General features: G+C 35.8%; 1 protein-coding gene and 1 pseudogene across 1 annotated transcript; one reads left to right on the top strand and one right to left on the bottom strand.

The window, feature by feature from the left end:
- Positions 1-397: 397 nt before the first annotated feature.
- LOC125810355 (homeobox-leucine zipper protein HDG1-like) lies at positions 398-10,097 on the bottom strand (annotated as a pseudogene).
- Positions 10,098-11,456: 1,359 nt separating this feature from the next.
- On the top strand, positions 11,457-20,922 carry LOC125810286 (uncharacterized). Its single transcript, XM_049489793.1, has 10 exons — positions 11,457-11,691; positions 11,764-11,839; positions 11,955-12,052; positions 16,153-16,254; positions 16,368-16,454; positions 16,832-16,948; positions 17,981-18,084; positions 19,923-20,062; positions 20,171-20,307; positions 20,432-20,922. The coding sequence occupies exons 1-10, from the start codon at positions 11,503-11,505 to the stop codon at positions 20,606-20,608; spliced, it is 1,227 nt and encodes a 408-aa protein (XP_049345750.1). The 5' UTR covers positions 11,457-11,502; the 3' UTR covers positions 20,609-20,922.
- Positions 20,923-21,243: the final 321 nt, after the last annotated feature.

The raw sequence follows: 21,243 nt of genomic DNA, 5'->3' as shown, positions 1-21,243 counted from the left end.
CGCTTGAAGTTAAGACTTAGCAAGAAAAATAATAACCAAACAAGAAATAAATAATCAAAAAGATACTTCCTACATAAACTTAAAAGAGCATAATACAATACTGCCATATATATTATTATTGACATTAAAAACATTGTAATGTTATTCAAGACTCTACACAAAAAAAGAAGAATGATTCAATAATATCTCATTATTCAAAAATAAACATAATAAATAGGAATCAAGAGCTAGCTCTTAATATTCAAAGAAAATTAGTTGATACCAAACCATTACTTATTTATTTGTTATGTAGTTTCACACACAAGTTTGATATTCAATATCCCTCTTCTATGAATCAAAATAAGATAAAATAAAAGGAGTCAAAAAAGATCAATAGATAACAATTCATCTTGAAGAATCACTTGCATTTGAGAGCAGTTTTAATCTTATGAATTTTATGAGAGATGACGTCATTTGCATCTATGATTGACTTCTCTGGAAGATCTGTTGTGGGAAGATTGTTCACCAACATTTAAAACCTCACAGTCATCAGTCATCCACTATAAAATTCATAATCATTTCCACCATTGTTATTAACTGCAGAATAATTTTGAGATAAATTAGGAACTATCGAAATTCCACTGGAAAAGAAATCCACACAAGAAGAGTCCCCCCCCCCGTCAACACCATGTTCATTTTTGAAGAATCAACTATTGCATAGACTAAAAGAGAACCTGTTGCATCCGTGCAAGTGTCTTGAAAGATCAACATGTTATTTTGATTAGCAATGATGTCAACCCCCTACATTTTCAAATTTAAAAAATCTTATTAATAAATCAACAATAAGATAAAAGAATAAACTCTGTCATGTTTCTAAAATAAGCACCAATTGATCACTCACATCAGCACATAACAGAGAGACGCTACTCTCAAGATTTTGACCCTTAGTAATATGGACAATATTTTGTATAAGACCACTATAGGATAAGATATCCCATTGGCTACTCATATTTTTATTAGTGAAGAATTCAAACAAACATTGTGGTTTTATTGGCAATTGAATTGTCTTTGTGGCACTTAAAATCACACCGATAGGTTCACCAGGGTCACTTATATTCTTCTTCATCATTAAATTTTCATCTTGTACATTTTCTATTTAAATTGTTTTCCACTGGCAAGAGGTTGCACAAATTCCTACACAAAAATTGTGAGCCATTCGTTGAGACAATACTCCCATACCTATCTTACCCTTTGAATCAACTGCCCAAAATAAAAATTTATCAAAATTCATTTTTTCTAATTGGTATTCAAATGTGTAAGGACTTGCGCAATATTAAAATATTCATGATTACATGTGGAATCAACAAATGATGCCATCACTCTCAGGAACACAAATTTCCTTTGGAAAGAGGACATCCACCTTTGTGCACCAAATCCTAGACCATCTCTGATCAAAGGGAGATACAAATGATGAACAAAAATTTCATCATATTCCATATGCTCGATCAAAATAATCTGAAAATATTATATCAATATTAAGTCACTAAATAAAAAAATATTAACTTACATGAACTATTAACCTAATTACCAATTAAAGTAAAATAATCATTGTTTGAGACAACTTAGAAAACTCAGCAATCAAATCATGGACTCAATCACAAGGAATGTATCCTACCAAAAAATTCATGATGGTGTTACAAATAAATATGATAGCAGGGAGCGTGCACAATTTTTATGTCAGACACAAGATCTAAAATTTAGAGGAACATTGTAGGCAATTTTTTGCAAAAGAAACACTACAAGAAAAACCCTTATTTATGACCAACATTTAGGGATAAGCTAATAATTTCATCTCTAAAAGTATATATATTAGGACGAGGGTATAATATGGTCTTTATTTATGTATTTTATTGTGAAGGTACTAAATATCGTCCCTAAAGAATTAAGTAACTGGTCTTAAATTATATAATTAAAGGCCTTGCAAGGAAGTATTTGGAGAAACTGGCCAAATTTATTAAGTACTAAATTATTTTTTAAATCAAAACTTTTCTATTAACAAAATCTTAGGTACCAAAACAAAATACAGTATATTGAAATAAAAATTAGGGAAAAGGGTCAAAAATACCCTTCAACTTTGTTTTATTAGTTGACTTTATCCTCGCCGTTAAAATGAAGTTAATTTTACCCCTCCCGTTACTAATTTCACCAAATTTACCCCTCAATTGGATGAAAAACCCAAATCAACTAAAATTACCCAATTTCAATTAAATAACCCAATTTTTTCTCTTTTTAATCCGAACCCGACCCATTTATACCAAATTAAAACCCCAAATCAAGCTCCGGCAATCCCATTCATTTTCTCCGTTTTCCGGCGAAACACCACCAAAACAACCTCCAAACGATCACCTGAAACCACCACTCAAAACCCCCAAAAACCAGAAACGACATCAAGCAGAAAATATTAACAACAAGCCCATTTTCCTCTACTTTCCGGTGACGACAACAAAACCTTTCTTCTCCATTTCCAGCCAGTTCCAAGCTGGAACAACATTAAGCAAACCACCCACCGCCGGAATCATTCAAACAGCCGCGAAACCGACCTGAAACAGCTCTCAAACATCACCCTCTCCACGCCAAGCGAAAAAATCTCTGACTTGTCGCCAACCCCTTTGTTCTTTGAGCACAACACACATCTCTCTAAAAGTAAGCTTCGTAACAAAAGAACCCATCACTTCCCTCATATCATATGACCCTTCAGCTTTGACCGAAAGACTTCTTACTCTCTTAATAGCCGCAATCACATGTTTCCCGTACAAATTCCCATTTCTATCGTCTTCTAAGTACTGCACCATCTGCTCAGGGGTTCGCTTAATCATTTGGGTGTCATAGCTTGTGAGCCTTGGTTCCGCCTCAACGCGCTTAAATATTGAGCTTTAGCTTTGATAATGCGACGAGCGTTGTCGTCGAAAAATGGATTCTTAGGGTGTTTTTGATATGGGTTTTGGTTTGTTGAGGTTCTTGCTGTTGTCGTCGCTGAGTGTCCATGGGTCTGGTGTGACTGAGCAGGAGACTGTGGTGGGTTTCGGTTTGGGTTTTCTGGTAGGTTTGTGAGATGGAGATTTTAATTTGATATAAATGGGTCGGATTCGGATTAAAGGAGAAAATCGGGTCATTTACTTGAAATTGGGTAATTTTAGTTGATTTGGATTTTCCATCCAATTGAGGGGTAAATTTGGTGAAATTAGTAACGGGAGGGGTAAAATTAACTTCATTTAAACGGCGAGGGTAAAGTCAACTAATAAAACAAAGTTGAAGGGTATTTTTGAGCCTTTTCCCAAAAAATTAAAAAGTTGCCCTAATCTCACATCTCTTTCAGAACGCTCTTTCTTTCCCACCGCAGCTCTGCCCTAATCTCAGCGAAGGTAGAGTATCCCATTGCAGTCTGCCATAAACTTGAGGCAGGTAGGTGTCTTCTTCTTTGTGTCGTCGTAGCTCAGCTCGAGATAGAATTTTATGTATGCTGTTTTCCAATCTAGTTACTCTTCTCTTCCATAAGTTGTATTTGTGAATTTGTTTATTTGCTTTTATTCAAGTTACTTTTCTTCCATTAGTTGTGCGCTAAACTAATGGTCTTTTTAAATTGGTTAAAGACATTCAAACAGAGTGTAAGGATCAGTTTCAGGTTTCGTTTATATGATTTCTTGTTTTATGTTTATATCCATGGTAGAAAGAGATTGTGGGGCTTTGAAGCAAAAGATTACTTGTTTAATATTTTGCTAGTGAAACTGTTGTTTTGCTATATATAGAGATAAGTCCAAGCTAGCAGACGTCTGGATCTGTTTAAAAAATCAGTGTTTTATCCTATGCGTGCCAAAGGATAAGGGTTGCGGGTTTCCGTTATCATCAAACTTTTTTTGTCCCTTTAGTTTCTCAGTATGTTATATTGTCTTAGTTTTGTGCTCAGTTTCATTGCCTTTTTCCAAACATATTTACTAAAGATTACTGTTTTTATGGGGTTGAATCCTGTTTGTTTACTTGTTATTAGACTTAATTTATAGTTGTATGAGGGGTTTGACAACTTTAGTATTGAATCAATTGAATAGGTGGAGATGCTAAATAGTGTTCGAATGATTCTGGAGTCAAAAGGTTCACATTTTGAACACAAAATTTCAAGAGGGAAAATCAATTATCAGATTAACCAAAAGGATGTCTCAAATTATATGCTTGATTATAGTGCTGCTTCTTTGCTCTTCTTGCCTGATCACTTTATAATTCTTGCTTGCAATATATAATACAGAGTTATTTCTATAGTCATGCGTAACACTTCTTCTGTATCATTTTTACATTTGAAATGAGTAACTGTCCAGTTAACTTCTTCATTCCAACATAGTGTTTTCCTCTGAATTGGCATTCATCTAAGTAGACTGGTCCAAATGCCTGAAGAACACTCTAAAACGAGCATTATAAAGGTGACATGTAGCTCAATTAGTTCCATTAAACAATACTTGACTCTCGGCCAGAATAAATTCTTCGCCAAGAAGTTTTATGAACTTTTCAATGCTATTTTTTTTTCAATTTTGTTGCTTTTGTTCTTCTGCAATTTTGTGTAGTTGAATTCTTTTAGTGGTTGATTCTCCTTTATTTGAAATCATACCTCAAGGAATGATGCTTGTTTCATTAAGGAAGTTTTGAAGTTAAATTTTGTTCTGATCACTCTGTGTTTCATGTAATTTTGAAACATACTATTTATATTTAAGAACATGGAAATGATAGCATGTGCATGAGTAAAATTGGAAGTAATGAGACTGATACGGGTGGTTATATCTTGAATATTAACCCTAAAATTGAGGAGTCTATATGCATTGGTGTATACAAGATTTCACGTATTCAGAATAGATGTACTTTTAAAAAAAACACTATATTACTTTAGGTGTTTGATATCATTTGGTTGATCTGCATTTCATGGAGATAAAGTTAACTGATGGTTTTCTTCAAATAAGAGTGAGTATGGTTTTATCAAATCAGAGTGAGTAAGATAACATGGTAGTACTATAAGAACCATTGCACAACTTTAATTTTTTTTGACAGTTAACCATAGTTGCAAAACTTCTTCTTCCTCTAATATTTTTTTTGCAGAGCTCCACACAATTTATTCATGCTCTGTTTTCTATTTATGCACAGTTGAGCACAACTTCTTAGGGCTCAAATTTGACCACATAAATTTTATCCATTTTAGTTAATCTAATGATGCATACTTGTAGGAACTTTTTTTTACTTAAAACACTTTATTGAATAGGGCTTGTGGGTGTGAACTACTTGGATTGATTGTTGGAACATTGTTCATGCACGCGCATATATAACTGCTCTATTTTTTTATTTTCTACCCAGCTGCACACACTATTACAGTATCCTCCACTTCAGGCATTGAAAAAGAAAGCTTTTCCCAAGTTGGGAAAAGATCAAAAGAACTAATCGCTTTCTCAACTTCATTTTTTTCTGCGTAGCTGCACAACTTCTCTATTTTTTCGTTTCAATATTTAGTCTATTTGTTTCTATTTTCTGACCAGTTCTGTTTAATTATGTTTCTTCTAAATAGATTTTTAATTTTTTTGTTAATTTTGCTTATATTCTTGCAACTCGGTTGATGTTTCAGAATAACACTTGACAAAATTTAGACTCTTTTTGAGGTGAGAAGTTTAATTAATTCTAGTGTACAATTTACATATGTTTTTTTTGGTAAGCAAATAGTTTTACTTACCCACCAGGCAAATCACATTAGGTACAAGGTTGCTGCAAGCTTTGGCAAACTGCCCCAAGCATTGCAGGTAGACTTATTTGCATAATAGTTCATACATGACTAGCGGATAAAACATAAAGAGCTAATATATAGAAGCTTCAATCTTCACTTGGATGCCTCTCAAGGTGTTGCATTTTCTTAGATAATTTCTTCTGCTTATTCACTTTGAAAAAAACTTACTGTATAATGAATATGATCAACTACCATCAGTTCTTGCTTTCTTTTGGAAATAGCTTCATTTTTCTCCAGTAGTTCGGAAAGTTCAATTCATTCTCAACCCATGGACAATATGAGCTCAAAGACTCTATAGAGATTTGCAACAACTGACCTCTTGCATTTATCACAACTCATTGAATTTCCTTAGTCCATTATGTTACAACTCTTCTCAGTCCTTTCAAGTTGAGTATTTCCCCAAATAACAACAGGTATTTACAATAAAATAGTAAGTGATCAAGTGTTTCTGGATGGTTTGAACAGAGCAAGGTTGACATATCTTCCATATTAGTCCACTTTGCAATCTTGTCTTAGGTATGTAGTTTCTATGTAGAGCCAAGAACAAAATGAAGATACATCTAAGAGCACCTTCATTGTCACACAATCCTTCTCCAAGAGAATTCAGGGTAAACACCTCTAATATACAGATACATCTTATGTAAAGAGAAACTGTCCATTTGCATAATACCATATTCATGTAGGCCTATCTGGTCCATATACTTTTCAGCGTGTCGTTTTCACAAGCCAATATGCTTGTGTTGGTGTATATTATTATATCAATCGTTATTTAACGTTATCTCAAAATTTTGTAATTGCAAATTTTAAAGATTGAAGTTACAAGTGAAGATACAAGTTTAGAAGATGCACAAACTCATTACTGTTTTACTATAAATGTTATGGAATACTGATATTATAGTCTAGCTCAAATGTTAGCTAAGTTTTTTTCTTAGAAAATATTGAAACTAACATCTGAGATGTAAATTGATTTATTGCAATTAATTCTCCCTCTATCATCTTTTTCAATTGAGATTTTCAGTAGTAATTCTATATTTTTAGATGATTTGTTTTTGTGATATCGAGCTTCAGAACCCTTGGTGGTCAATTGGAGACCAGAATTATTGCTTGTCTCTAAAAGTTAGTTTAGGATTAGAAATGTTGTTCCTCTCAAAAGGATAATGTAAGACCAGAAGAATTGCTCGTCTCTAAAAGACATCTAAGACCAGACTATTCTCGTCTCTAAAGAGTACAAGGACCAGGTTGTTGCTAGTCGCTAAAGAAGATTATCGACTAGAAAGTGAAAACTTTTACATCATATAAATCGTCTATTTGAGACCAGAAATGTCGTCTTTAAAAAACATGTAACGACCAATGTTTTACCCCATCCCAAAAGACATTTACCGACCAGCTAATTAAGCCCGTCCCATTTAACCTTTAGGACGGGTGGCGACCAACGTTTTCCCGTCGCAATTGATCATTAGGGACCAGAATTAGACATTTAGGGACCAGATTTCCCTTCCTTGGAGGTTGTTTTTCTTGTAGTGAAAGTAACATAATTGTGTATCTAAATGTATTAATTCAAACAAATCTGAAAGTAATGATATACCTTAATTCATAGATTATAAATTTATAATTAAAAGATATAGAATATTCTCAATGATCTCATTTCTAATTAAAAGTCTACTAATTATGAAAACACAAAATGTATTGCTATGAATTTGATGATGGTGTAATTTCAAGAATTACAAAAGCATCTTAAAACACAAAATACAAATATAACGTTCAGAATTAAGATACAACTTTCAGTGGACTCAACTGACTCTATATAAGAAATTGTCAAGCAAAAATAAAAACTAGAAGGAAATGTCAAGAGAATCAATTTTAGAAAATTCTCAATATAGAATGAACAAGAAACCCAATCATTAAAAAAAAACTTGAAATTATGAAGACCTGCATGAGACGCAGATTAAAAATCAATTTAAGTTTAATTACCTTAGAGTAACCATTAGGCATATCTTGAATAATGCAACCAGAAGAGAGCCTTCCACATTTTTCAATTTTATATTGTTGTGAACCTTCTTTGATTGTGTCGATGGACACATCCTTAATAATCCAAGTACCTTCAGCATGTTTTTGACAAAAACATAAAAACTGTGTTCCATGGACAGGAACCAGATTTGAATTAATTTGTAATTCAGTTTCAACCTGCAAATTAACACTTTCAAACTATTAGTGTAAAAAATAATATAAAGATTAGATATGTAATTTTCATCAAAATAATGAGTAAGAAATAATACAAGAGGTCATGACATTATAATGTTTCGTGTCAACCGTCGAGGAGATGTTAGGTAATTATACAAGAGAATATTTGTACACGCCATTTGAATTTTCTTTAGACCAAACTTATAGGCCAAAGAGAGTCTTGAAGCAAAAGCTAAAGTTCTATGGCTTTCTGTGTCAGAGATGAAAGACGAGATTTTATTTTTTTAAAGCTAAATTGTTGAAGCTAAATGAAGGAAGGATTACAATATTACATTTCCAAGCAATTACTTTTTCATGACCCGAGCCTACACCCTTGAGAACCTTCATCCTGGCTGACTACAAGCAGAAGACTAACTCAAGCTTACTATTCTTAAAACTGATTAAAATTAATTGAACTCAAAATACAAAGTTTTAACTCAAATGATTAACTCTGAATATAATATTATATTCAACTAGCCAAAAATAGGCAACTCAAGTCTTTAAAACATTTAACAAAATAAATGAAACAAACTTCTCAAACTCTACTGTCTATCTATGAAGCCTTTAAATGACAAAAATGAAAATCAGGACAAGACCCACGACATCCGAACAAAACTGAAAGTAATTGGAATCCTTCGGAAGCAAGGAGGCTCACCATAGCAAAACTCGAATTGCAAGTGGTATCAACGAAGCTTTTCTTGATGACCCTGAATACATGTATTTGCATCATAAAAGATGCAGGTCAAATGGCATCAGTACATGAAATGTACTAGCATGTAAGGGGAATTCTAAACCATAAACATAAGCTTCAACTGATGGAAAAGAAACATACTTACCTCTTCTCAAACTCACTCAACTGAACTCAATCTCCCCTCAAGAATAGGATACTCAAATCAAGGAAACATAGTTCAATTCAACTCAGATAAATAGGGCTCAACTCAGCAATAAGATACTCAACTTTGTGAAACATAGTTCAACTCAACTCAACGAAATAGGGCTCAACTCATCAATGAGATACTCAACTCAAGATAAAGCACAATAAAAGATGAAATTTATGAAAAGCTTTTAAAATAGAAGATAGCAGCTCAATGTATTGAAGAATACAATAATAACTCAGCTTGTTAATAAAATACAATATAACTGAGATTCTCTAACCGACAACCATCACTATGAGTTGTGTGATGATATAGTGTTTAGCCCACGCTGCCAGAACTGTCCTATACTTTGCCGGAGTATAGGACCTACTAACTAAGTGGATCCACTAGTTTATGCTTAAAAGCAATAATGCATCATCTAAAATTAAAGTATAACCCTTTCTACCCACGTTGGCTACATGGTTTATAGGGGCTATGAGTTGTTAGAACTCTCCCCCATATTGATGCTCAATACTACTCCTAAAATATAACTTAGCACATATGATTAAAAACATTTCTCTTCCTCTTGTTTGAGATAATCACTCAAAAGATTTCTCTAAAAAGAGATAGTACTCAAAACTCCTCTTAAACTCTTTTGGAATCTCAGTTTCCTCCTCTTTTAAATGTGAAAACATGTAACACCCCGTAAACTAGTAGGCTTAACTATAGCTTGTCGTAAGGGTTAGAGTCATAAATTTAGCTTTTCGTACTTAGAATTAAAGGTTTAGGGTCAAAACGTCAAGGTACGACTCCCCAAGGACCAACCAAGGGTCCTTGAGGAGGACAATATACATTTTTCCCTAAAATCTGCCTAAGACCTTTACCTACGGCAGAGCTCACCACGGGTCGTCATCATCACCACGACCCGTCAAACGGGTCGTGAAGGATTTCAGCCTGATAGTGCTTCATTATTTTGGGCATAACTTTTTACTCTGATATGGGATTTGGGCAAACTTAGCGATGTTGGAAAGAGGACTTAGAGACCTTTAATTTGATAGGTCATGGGCCACCCCTTTTCCCCTAAAAACAACCTCTTGTTCACGACCCATCCCATGGCCCGTGGTGGCCTTTGCGAGCCGTCTAGTGAATCACGGAGAGGGTCCCTATTTTGGGCAGCCTTGTGAAGCTACTACCTTACCACCACGAGTGGTCCCACGATCTGTGGTGACCACCATGAGCCGTCTAGGCTCTCGTGGGAGGTAGGAAGCCTTCTTTAGCTACTGCCTAGACATCATGGGCACCACCACGAGTCGTGGTGCCCTTCACGACTTCTGTGCGCACTCGTGGAGGGTTTCAAGGCCCAATTCTCTAGCTCATGGCTTGCAATTAGCCCCTAGATTAGTCTGCTAGGATCAATGATGATGACTTCTCATATTCTAGGTCCAGTGGACATAGGCGTCCTCAATTCCAGCAAAAGTTTTCCAGTTAAGGTTGTTCTAATGCACCGACTCCTAAGTTCAACAAAGATAGGGTGTCGAATCCTAAACCCCAAAAAGGTGGTGGTAATTAGAGCTATCAAAATTGGTTTAGACCGTTAAGTCGACCTAACCTAACCCTTGAATTATGTGGGGTTGGGCCAAATATTTTTGGCCCATTATTTTTTGGATGACAAGGGAAACCCGCAGCCGCTACCTTTTGGTGCGCACAGGGTAAAACTCTCGCTCCTATGCAATAACTCACAAACCACATAGGAGAGGTAAACCACACTAGGCAAGCTAGGTGTGACGAGCTCGATCCAGAAGGCAAATCCCTTGGCCCATTTAGGAACGACGCTTTTTAACCCAACCTCATTTGACCCACTAGCCTCGTAGGCCCAACCCGCGAGCCTTAGAGGCCATCCCGTGGGCTATGAATTTAAGAATATTTACTATATATATATATATATTTTATGTAATGTTTTATTTGTAAAGATTCTGTCAATAAATATTTTTAAAAATATAAAATCAAGTCTAACTCTTTTGCACATCTTTTACATTTTAGGACCATTAGCCCACTAAATTTTCTTATTAGCATATTATCCACTAGGATTTTAATTCATTTTAATTTTGATATTAATGGTGGAGATGGTATTATAATAGTTACGTGATAAAGACTATCCGAAAGATTGACGAAGATGGCGGCTACGTAGAGGATTTTTGGTGATGGCAGCTAGAAGGACTGATGAAGAGCAGAGGAGGGTAATGAAGAAAGAAGAAGAAACAGAAAAAGAAAAAGAAAATGAAGTTAATAAAATAAGAAAAAAACAAAATGAAACTAAAGATTAAAAATTAAAATTAACACCTGACAGATAATAACTTGTGCGTGATTATTTACAACACTTTAAAATTGTTTAAGAGGGTATTAGGACCCACAAAGTTGAAGTGTCTTTTGCAAAACATGTCTTAATTTAATGGGATAATTATGTATTTTCTCAAACAAAAATAACACCACTTGAGAGCCCTTTTTGTTAATTTTCTCAGTTTCTTTCTTTTTCCTTTTGTCTTTTTGAGTAATCTTTGGCTTTTGAGAGCTGAGAGGTTTTAACTCGGCTACCATTTTTTTTGGGTTGAGGGTTTATCCTCAAAAATATAGAGCTCTGAAATGGCGATGGGTGCCCTTCAGTCCGGCTGCTCAGTTTCCTTCGCACGGGCTTTACGGTCTCGCACTTTTACAACCATCTCCAGCACCGTCACAGTACCCTCACTCAAGAAGGCTTCTCAAATGGAGTCGCGCCTCCTCCTTGGCTTGTCTGAGGAGCAACTTCAGCAACTTGCCCTCGACTTTGGTCAGGTTTGTTTAGCCCAACAATTTATTGCCATTCATTAACAAGTAGTAATTAATTACTTTGTTTAATGTGCATAGAAAAGTTTTAGAGGTAAGCAACTATATCATCTCCTCTACAAGAGAAAGGTCAAGGAAATTCAGGAATTTAGCCAGCGTGAGTTTTTCTTTGTGTTGGAAATCTATCTATAGTTTTGTTTATTTTATGCCATAGTCTTTTTAATTTTTATGCTTGCTCTTTCATTTTGTAATTACTACTATTTTTTGGATAGTGCCATTGGAATTTAGGAACGATTTACAGGAAGCAGGATGGAGGGTTGGGAGGTCCCCAATTCATAAAGCAGTCACTGCAGCTGATGGGACCACTAAGGTGAACATTGTTAAATGCTTATATTTTGGTTATGCTGTGTGCTAGTGTAGTAGTTTTGTCACCGTTTGCATTTAGAATTATGATGCTATAGATATCTTTGGGTAATAAACTTTCTTGCGTGCTAACTTTGGTTGACTGATCATAATGCGTTTTGGCACGCGGTGTCTCCATTTTGTATATGTCTGGTGCCTCCGTAATACCATGGAGTACTGACCTTTTGCAGTTTGAAAAGCCAAAAGCACAAAAAAGATAGAGCTAGGGGACTTCGAGTGAAAACCATGAATAAAAGTGCACTCGTCTTCGAAGAAAGGTGCACATTTTCCAAAAACACAAGAAGTTCCAAATATATGTTATAACATCAAGTTGCTACAAAGCTGCTAATTTCAGCATCCAATATACAGTAATGACAGTATTAATTCTAATGAAACAATTCTAATTTAGAATATAAATTCACTAAGACCAAAGAAAGATTGCTACAAAGCTGCTAATTTCAGCATCCAATATACAGTAATGACAATATTAATTCTAATGAAACAATTCTAATTTAGAATATAAATTCACTAAGACCAAAGAAAGATAACTTCAATCACAAAATTAATGAAAGAAAGATAGTTTCAATCACAATATTAATTCTTATATTTGGCTAGTCAACTATTAGAAAATCAAGCTGCAGTATTTGACCTATATTTAATCACTTTAGTTATTGAACTAAAGAGAGTAGAAGAAATAAGCAATAGAGAACTCTCCAAAGAGAAGTAGCAATAGTTTGTGTGTATGAAAAATTACAAGAACCAAAGTTGGAAGTTGTCTGAAGAATAAAACAAAAAGAAGAAAATCCAAAGAAAGCAGAGAAACAGTAGTAGAAGAAGAGGGGTTACAAAGAAGAAAAAGACGAGGGCAATGAAATGTTGATGCGTATGTGAGGAGGATAACTAGTATCTACATGCCAAAGGGTCATATTTTTCCCCTTGTTTAGTTTTTCCATTTTTAAAATTCAAATTCTAAGAACTGATCATTTTTTGTTGAAGCAGTCTAAGCCTCATTTTTTGAAGTATGCTGTTCTCATAAGGACTAGTTTCACCTATGAGAGCTCCTGCTTTGCATTCTCTGTCCCTTCAAGTGATGTAGTGATGATTTCTAATAACACTGGCTTTTCAACCTTCCTTTTGATCCTTCAGTGGAAGTTGATTTTCTTGTCAATGGATTGCATAATATTGTGAATCTGTCCTGCCATGCACTATCCAACGTTAAACCTACTCTGCTCAAATACCCTACTAGCCCTAGAATAAATATACAAATTAGTGGCTTAACCTCATTGTAAATGGATGGAGAAGTATCAACCAAAAACTATAGTTAGTGTCGTATGACTTCTTCGATCAAGAGTAGAGTAGAAAGTGATTTTAGTATGTGTACTGTCTATATGGTGGGAGGAGTTGTTCATATCTTTAGAAGTTAGAACTGATATGTCTGCGTGTTGGCGTTTTGAAGACAACTATTTATTGTGTAAAATTGATTTTGATTTTTACTGACTAGTTGAATGTTGACATGGTGGTTAATGGTGGTACCAAACACCCCATAGGGGATTCTTATTTTTGAATGACCGATAATATTCTTATTAGCACAATGGTTGCCTTCTGGAAGAGACATCATGAATTTTTGTTCTGGTGCTAAGGAGCTAGTAGAACTAGAGTTTACCCCTCATGCTAAGGGCCTATTTTGGAGATGCGATATGAAATCATGATTTCAAATCAGATTGATTTGAAGTTCAAGTTTTGTTTGGACATACAATTTAGATTTCTTAAGTCGTATTTTTTCTCGTAAATATGAAACCGTATAAGTTGTGAAAAGTATAAAATTTTTTCCAATTCTTATACAATCTTATGAAACGAGCAAACCACAACTCATAAACAAGATACCGCGCTATATCCTAAGGCGCGACATTGATAAATCGCATATCCTCACCTTTTATAAATATATGTTTGTAATTACAATGGATTAGCTAAAGCAATGCTCCCAGGGTTCCCGAACAAAATTTTCGAAGCCCCCTCAGGGCTTTTGAATTCCTCTCCAGTGGTCTTTCACCATTAGTGTTTGCGACTTTTCATATTCTCTCTCTCTTCTCCTCCATCTTTTTCTTTCTCCGAGATGGAAAACATGAATGATTTGAATGGGTGGAGAGTACTAGATTCTCAATGAGAAGGATGATTTTGAGCAAAAATGCACTTATATGTCTAAGCAAGAGATTTTGTGAAGCTTTTGTCAACAAAGGGAAGAGCTTTAAATCGTGGAGATGTAGAGATATTTCTACCTACATTTATTGCACACAAAAGTTAAATATATATGGTAGATTTATTTCACTCATTGCAGTCAAAGGCCATAGCAGGTCAATTATTATTATTCCAAAAAACAAATTCAATGAAGAGTGGGGGAGACTTGCTAACAAAATAGAGTTGTTTATTAATGAAAAATCAAGTACAATAGGTGTAACTATCACACCAAGAGCCCAACTAAATAAACCCTTTATTAGAAACGGAAATAACAAAGAGGTGATTGCAAAAAGTAAATGGATTCAGCGGATTGAAAAAAAGGAAAGCACACAGGAGGAAAATGCTCTATTACACAGATGCTTGGTGGAAAGATTCACTGGTGGTGAAGAGGCCCCTACGCGAAATGATGTGAGGAGATGGGCATGCCAAACGTGGAAAGGAACCCCCAATTTACAAGTTGTATGATATGAATGATTTTCTTTTCCTGTTCAAATTCCAATCAAGAAGAGACGCAAAGCTTATCATCAAGGGTGATTGGAGAGACAAGGCCAAACCCTGAATCTTGAATGGTGGTCGCTGATGCATATCAACTGATATTTGGCAAGTCCAAATCTCCGACGGGGTGTTCTGAATTTGTTCGGAACCCTGTGCACGCAAACGAGATATGCAATCCTACCAAATTTGATATTCCGGACTCAATGGAGCAGTCGAAATTCCTATATGAGGTCATCTCAGCAAAAAGTGGGTCCCACCCCCAAACTTCGTTTTAAGTCATCATACACTGCTTATGTCCTGGAGGTCATTACAACATACACAGAGGTGACGTGGAGGTCATTACAACATACACGAAATGACCAATGACCTGGAGGTCATTACAACATACACTGCTTATGTGCTATATATTGCTTTCTCACCTCACTATAATTACCCAAAGCAAAATAATCCTGATAAAGCAAAACTTGTGTCTTATCCTATGGAGAGAACTAAGCATGTGGGAACAGTACCACTTAGGGAACCTGAGAATGCCTGGTTTGACAGTTTGTTGCACAACAGACATGTCTTTGTGTGAGCCTTCGTTCAAACAATACCATGAACCTCCTTTGATTGATGCACATCACTTTTGCCTTCTAACTTGTGGGCTTCTGACCAAGATCTGGTCCCTTGGTTCGGGTTACCCATTTTGTTCAAGGTGAGTCCAGCCAATTATATGACCAACACTGTTGAGTTGACTTGAATCTCTAACTTGTGGGCTTCTGACCAAGATCTGGTCCCTTGGTTCGGGTTACCCATTTTGTTCAAGGTTAGTCCAGCCAATTATATGACCAACACTGTTGAGTTGGCTTGAATCTACCTCGGAAATGGAGATACTAATGCATATGAAATCTGATAACCAAAGTATATATGTAATGTATGTTGGTGTTCTGAATATTCAAAAGCTACTTTCCCTTCCTTCGTTTGAAGGAATGAAGATGTTAAAAATCACCAGCTAAATTTGTTATGGACATTACTGGCAGACCCTGTTTCTGTCTTTTGGGTGACATAACTCTGTTAACATAGAAGGATGTTGTGTTCACATCTAGCTAGTGAAGGAGAGCAACTTGTACGACTCAGAAAATGGACTTACGTCACATGCTATATACAAGTTGTGGTTGTGCACTAAGACTGTTTCTATTTTATTTGTCTTGATATTCTTAGGCAAGTCTATCCTACGATTTTTTTATTTTAGTTATAGTTATGTTTTAGAAGGTTAAATTCTTTTGTGCAGTACACTTCTCTTTCTTGCCCATCTTTCCCCTCTTTCACTATCTTACGATTCCTGCAAATAAACTTCAGTTGCTAATAAAACTCGATGATAACCGACTGGTCGAGACTGTTGGAATTCCAGTTAAAGATAATGATGGTTCATTTCGCTTGACAGCATGTGTTTCGTCTCAGGTAATTCATTGTGGTCATGGATTAAACATATGCTCTCTGCACTAACTATTAAAAACCTATGTGGTTTTAATCATTATTCTGCCACCATGGTCATTCATTTTTGTGCTAATCAGGTGGGCTGCCCGTTGCGCTGTTCGTTCTGTGCGACTGGCAAGGGAGGATTCTCAAGGAACCTTAAGAGCCATGAAATCGTTGAGCAGGTTCTCTTTGCATCTCTATTATGCTAATATTTTTGTCCCTAATATAGCGACGTCTTCATACTTTCTTCTCTGTAGCTATGAACGTTACATTGTGGGATTTTCAATAGATTTTCTGTCCATTTTTGCTTTATCATTCAAAATAGAGATGTAGATGACCTATTCACAGACCATAGTTGCTAACATGTAAAGCATCATATTTAACTCTTTAGCTTAATCAGTCATGGTTCTGATCTGTACACTTGATCACCCTCGAGAGGATTGTGTTGTTGGGCTTGTGTTGTTTTTTGTTTTGTGGTGGATGCCAAATTCAAGAACATGGTATGTCTTTGTGGCACAAACTTGTGGGGACCATTTTTATTTGTAATTACCTGGTGCAGGTCTTGGCAATAGAAGAGCTATTCAAGCAGAGAGTGACAAACGTTGTGTTTATGGGTATGGGTGAGCCAATGTTGAACATGAAAGAAGTCCTTGAAGCACACCGTTGCCTGAATAAGGTCTGGTAGCATCTGTGATATGACTTTCTTTGTTCATGTCAGTTCCTCCATCAAGTCTGACATGTTGAACTATTAGTATTTTCAATCCTTTTTCTGAAAGTATTTATTTTATATGTTTTTTCTTTGGATAAAAGGCTCCATAAGTTTTGTTTCCTTCATGAACATTGATAGATTCTGAAATTATATGCTGTTTCAATTGCTTAAACATGCATGTCATTGCATTGCAAGCTGCTTCTTGAGTAGCTTTTGATCAATATTCACCTTTGAAATATTAGGGGACTTGGTACTTACACCCTTTCACAGAGTAAAAGTATCTTGTTAAAAAATGAAAAAGTCCAAGGCTTGGGCAATCCTCTTCCCTTCAAGCTATTTTTTGAGGTGTGTGTTAGGCCCAAGGCCAATTTCAACATGTTATGAGAGCAGGACCCATCTCACTTGATGTTGGGCCCCCAAATTAAACTTTTCCATGCACCAGATGTCCAGCCCTGGGTGTGAGTCTATGTTGCTCGGACTCTTCAAAAATGTCAATTGGTGCGTGTCGGATTCTCCAAAAGTAGTGTATTTTTGGAGAATCCGACACGTGTGCAGCATTGAAAGTGAAGTGTCCGTGCAACTTAGGTGTGAGTTGGGTGTTAAAGAATGAAAAAGTCCACTCAGTGGTTAATGAGATGTGTGGTCTCCTTATAATACTTGGGGAATCCTCCTCCCTTCAAGTTAGCTTTTGAGGTGTGAGTCAGACCCAATTTTAACCTATCTCAAATATGCAAGTCATTTGAGAGATCTATTGTTTGTGCTAGAGAAATGTTTCCCTTTAAATGTAAATTGAACTTGATGAAATAATACTAAGGCATTGGACAGTCTGCCAGGAATTGATGCAAAAATGCTGGGATTGGAAATTACTAAAATTAATATTTTCCATATAATTGGCCTTTAAGTTCTGTATGAAAGCAGCATATCGCTACATGTTATTTCATAGCTAGACTTCTTAAAAGCTGTGTTGTATGAAATTTGAATTATTTGTTTTCTTATAAGGATATTCTGATTGGGCAAAGGATGATTACAATTTCAACCGTTGGAGTTCCAAACACCATAAAGAAGCTTGCATCTTACAAACTTCAGTCTACGCTGGCTCTCAGGTAGTAGTTTCTCTGTCTACTTCCTCAAACCCTCCTCCCAACAACACAAACAAAATGCAATAAAAGGGAAGAAATGTATCAATAAAAAAAGGATAAATATAAAAAGGTATATAAACATATTTACTTTTGAATTTGGTTTGGCCACACTTATCTTGCGTATGATAGCTGAACAATACATGTTTGGTTGCAGATAATTCTGGCTTGTTCAATATTAACTTCTAGCTGTGTCCACGAGATTCAGACCATTTTTGCACTGCTATAATAGTGATGTGGGTGCTTATTTCCTTCATGAAATATTTATGTTGTATGGAATACTCTGAGCCCTCTCTATATGTGCATATAAAAAGATTATTGTGGGCCCTTACTTTACGGCATAGAGATTTTCTTGTGCCCCTTCTCATAATGTCCTTTTTTAACCCCTCCCAGGAGCTCCCACCTTTTTGCTCGCTTGGTAGCTCAAACTCACAACCTTACGCTTGTGAGTGAGGGGTGCTTACCATCCGAGCAACTCCCTCTTGTCCATAATGTCCTCCTATCCTCCTGATGTGTGCCTCTTTATTTTTCTTTTGGGAATTGTTCTACTCCACATGTGGACTAAATTTGAACCTACATTGGGAACACACGAATATGGTGTGCCATTGAATCTCTAGTGACGACTTTAGCTTAAGAACCATGACGCAAACACATTTTAGTAGCAAGACAGTTGATAACCCACTTAATTGCAGAGATGTGTGGCCAATAGAATTTGACAAAATGTAACAAAGCAAGGTGTACTGAGATTGTGTCCTGCATCTTGTTTTCTTACAACTGATTACTAACACCAGATTTGGTAAATTTAGAGAGTGATTATGTCCAAATTCAAAGGTTTAGGCAAGGAATTTAAACTGGACATTTCAAATATTGGTGGAACTTGATGCTTTTATTTTTCTTTCTTGAATCTGGTAACAATTTCTGTTAATTTCAGTACTTAGGCAGTACTTGAAAACCATATTTACAAGAGGAAGATTAAAAAATTTACAAGACTGATACTACAAACCTTTACTGACACCAAAACATCTAGAATTGTTGCAGTATCATCAGCAAAAGCCTTTGTACACCAGAAACAAAATAACAATCTACAATGGAGCTTAACATTCTGTATATTCTACTCCTATTCCCAAAACATCTAACATTCCTTTCCTTCCAAATCGTCCATCAAATACATGTAATCATCCATCTATCCCTATCTCTTGCCCCAACTCTAGCTTTCTCCTATCTGAAAAGAGTGTCAACAATCTTTCTAGGCATTGTCCATGAAATGCCTTTGAGATTGATAAAAATAGTCTTCAACGACTGATTAGTGATAAGACGGTGTAGAAACAGTGGTTGACTGTCTTAGCATCCCTTCCACACAAAAAGTATCTTGAGCAGAGAGATATCCCTCTCTTAGCCACATTATCAAGTGTAAGAACAACCTCAAATTCCGTTAAGGGCACCGGAAAAGGGAAGTTTTGTTATCTTTCTAAAGGAGGAAAGAGAGTATCTTGGGACTCATGCCTGGGAGCATTTCTTTTTTTACCATTAATGGGTCTTTTTCATCTGGCAAAATAGATTGATGGCGGAACTTGATGTCTCATGGTGTGATTAGTTTTCATCTCTTTAACGGGACTTTATACCAAGTTATCTCTCTCTATTTTATTTTCGGGAACACCAAGTTATCTCAAGGACTCTAAAATTGACCTACATAGAGCTGCGAAGATACTGCATGTTATAACACATACATTCTTTTGTTTCCTGGTAATTTGTTCTTAGCTATCTAGAGTTCCTGATTTCTACTTTGTTTTACTGTTGTACATCAGCTTACATGCTCCAAATCAGAGTCTTCGGGAAAAGATTGTACCAAGTGCAAAGTCCTACCCTTTGAATGCAATAATGAAGGATTGCAGGGACTACTTCCTGGAAACTAGAAGAAGGGTTTCCTTTGAATATACGCTTCTAGGTGTTCAGTGAATTTTTTTTCTTTTCCTTTGTTATAGACTCTCCCAGTTCCCTTACTCCGGAAAACATATGCCAAGGATGTGACCTTTCAATTTTTACTTTTCTGCAGCTGGAGTGAATGATTCCGTCAAACATGCAATTGAACTGGCAGAATTGCTTCATGAATGGGGTCGTGGCCATCATGTTAACTTAATACCATTCAATCCAATAGATGGTTCGGAGTATAAGCGTCCATCCAAAAAATCTGTACGCTTCATCTAATATCTTCAATGGCCAATCCTTTGCTGATGGGTTCCTCATTTGTCTTTCTAAACACTCCATCTGAGTTTATCTTTCATTGATGCATTCACTTTTTATTTTTTTGGCACAGGTTTTTGCATTTGTCTCTGCTCTTGAATCTCGTAAAGTAACTGCTAGTGTACGTCAAACAAGGGGACTTGATGCAAGTGCTGCTTGTGGACAGTTGAGAAATGAGTTTCAGAAGAGTCCTTTGCTTAGTGGAAGTATAAATCAGGAATCCCATTCTGAAGTTGCACTTGCATCTTGATATCATAAAATTTCTGCTAGCCTTGCTGAAATTATTTGACTTGTGTGTTTAACCGTGTAAGCAGTAATTGAGAGTTTCTTAAAGAACAAGTCTTGTTTGGGTAGAAGTTGCTTTAAGGTGGAGCGTAAAGAGTGGTTACATGAAGGTGGTCTCATGTTTGCATGCCTTGTGATCTTGGTGAAATTTGTTTTTCTAGGAGCATGATTGATTTATTGAGCTTGTTCTTATGGACGTTTTCCTATCTCAAAGTGCTCCTCTGTGCTTCAGCAATGTAAATACTCAGTACTTAACGAGATGAGAAAGGTAATTTTGGATATGGTACTAAAATTTTCCCATTAGTAGCTTTTGTTTCTTATAGTAAAAATTATAATGCAGTCAGGTATCGGATATTGTGTTGTAAATCTTTAAGGCGTGTATTTTCTTTTTAAATTTTGATTTTTTTTGGGTATTCGCATTGAAGCTCACATTGATGCATTCACTTTTAAAATCAGAAAATCAAGTAAGTGTTGACCACCTACTTGTGAAGCTTCTACCACAACAAACATCCTAGTCAAAACTGAAACTACATACGAAAATCATAGAGTGGACTTGGGGTAAACCTTCCACTTTTGTAGGTCCCTTCCTCTAACATGAAT

Source organism: Solanum verrucosum, unplaced genomic scaffold, assembly GCF_900185275.1.
Source record: "Solanum verrucosum unplaced genomic scaffold, falcon-dt-bn FXZP01000038.1, whole genome shotgun sequence".
Classification (NCBI taxonomy): domain Eukaryota; kingdom Viridiplantae; phylum Streptophyta; class Magnoliopsida; order Solanales; family Solanaceae; genus Solanum; species Solanum verrucosum.
Note: the sequence above shows the minus strand (reverse complement) of the source record. Positions and strands in the feature narration are given on the sequence as shown.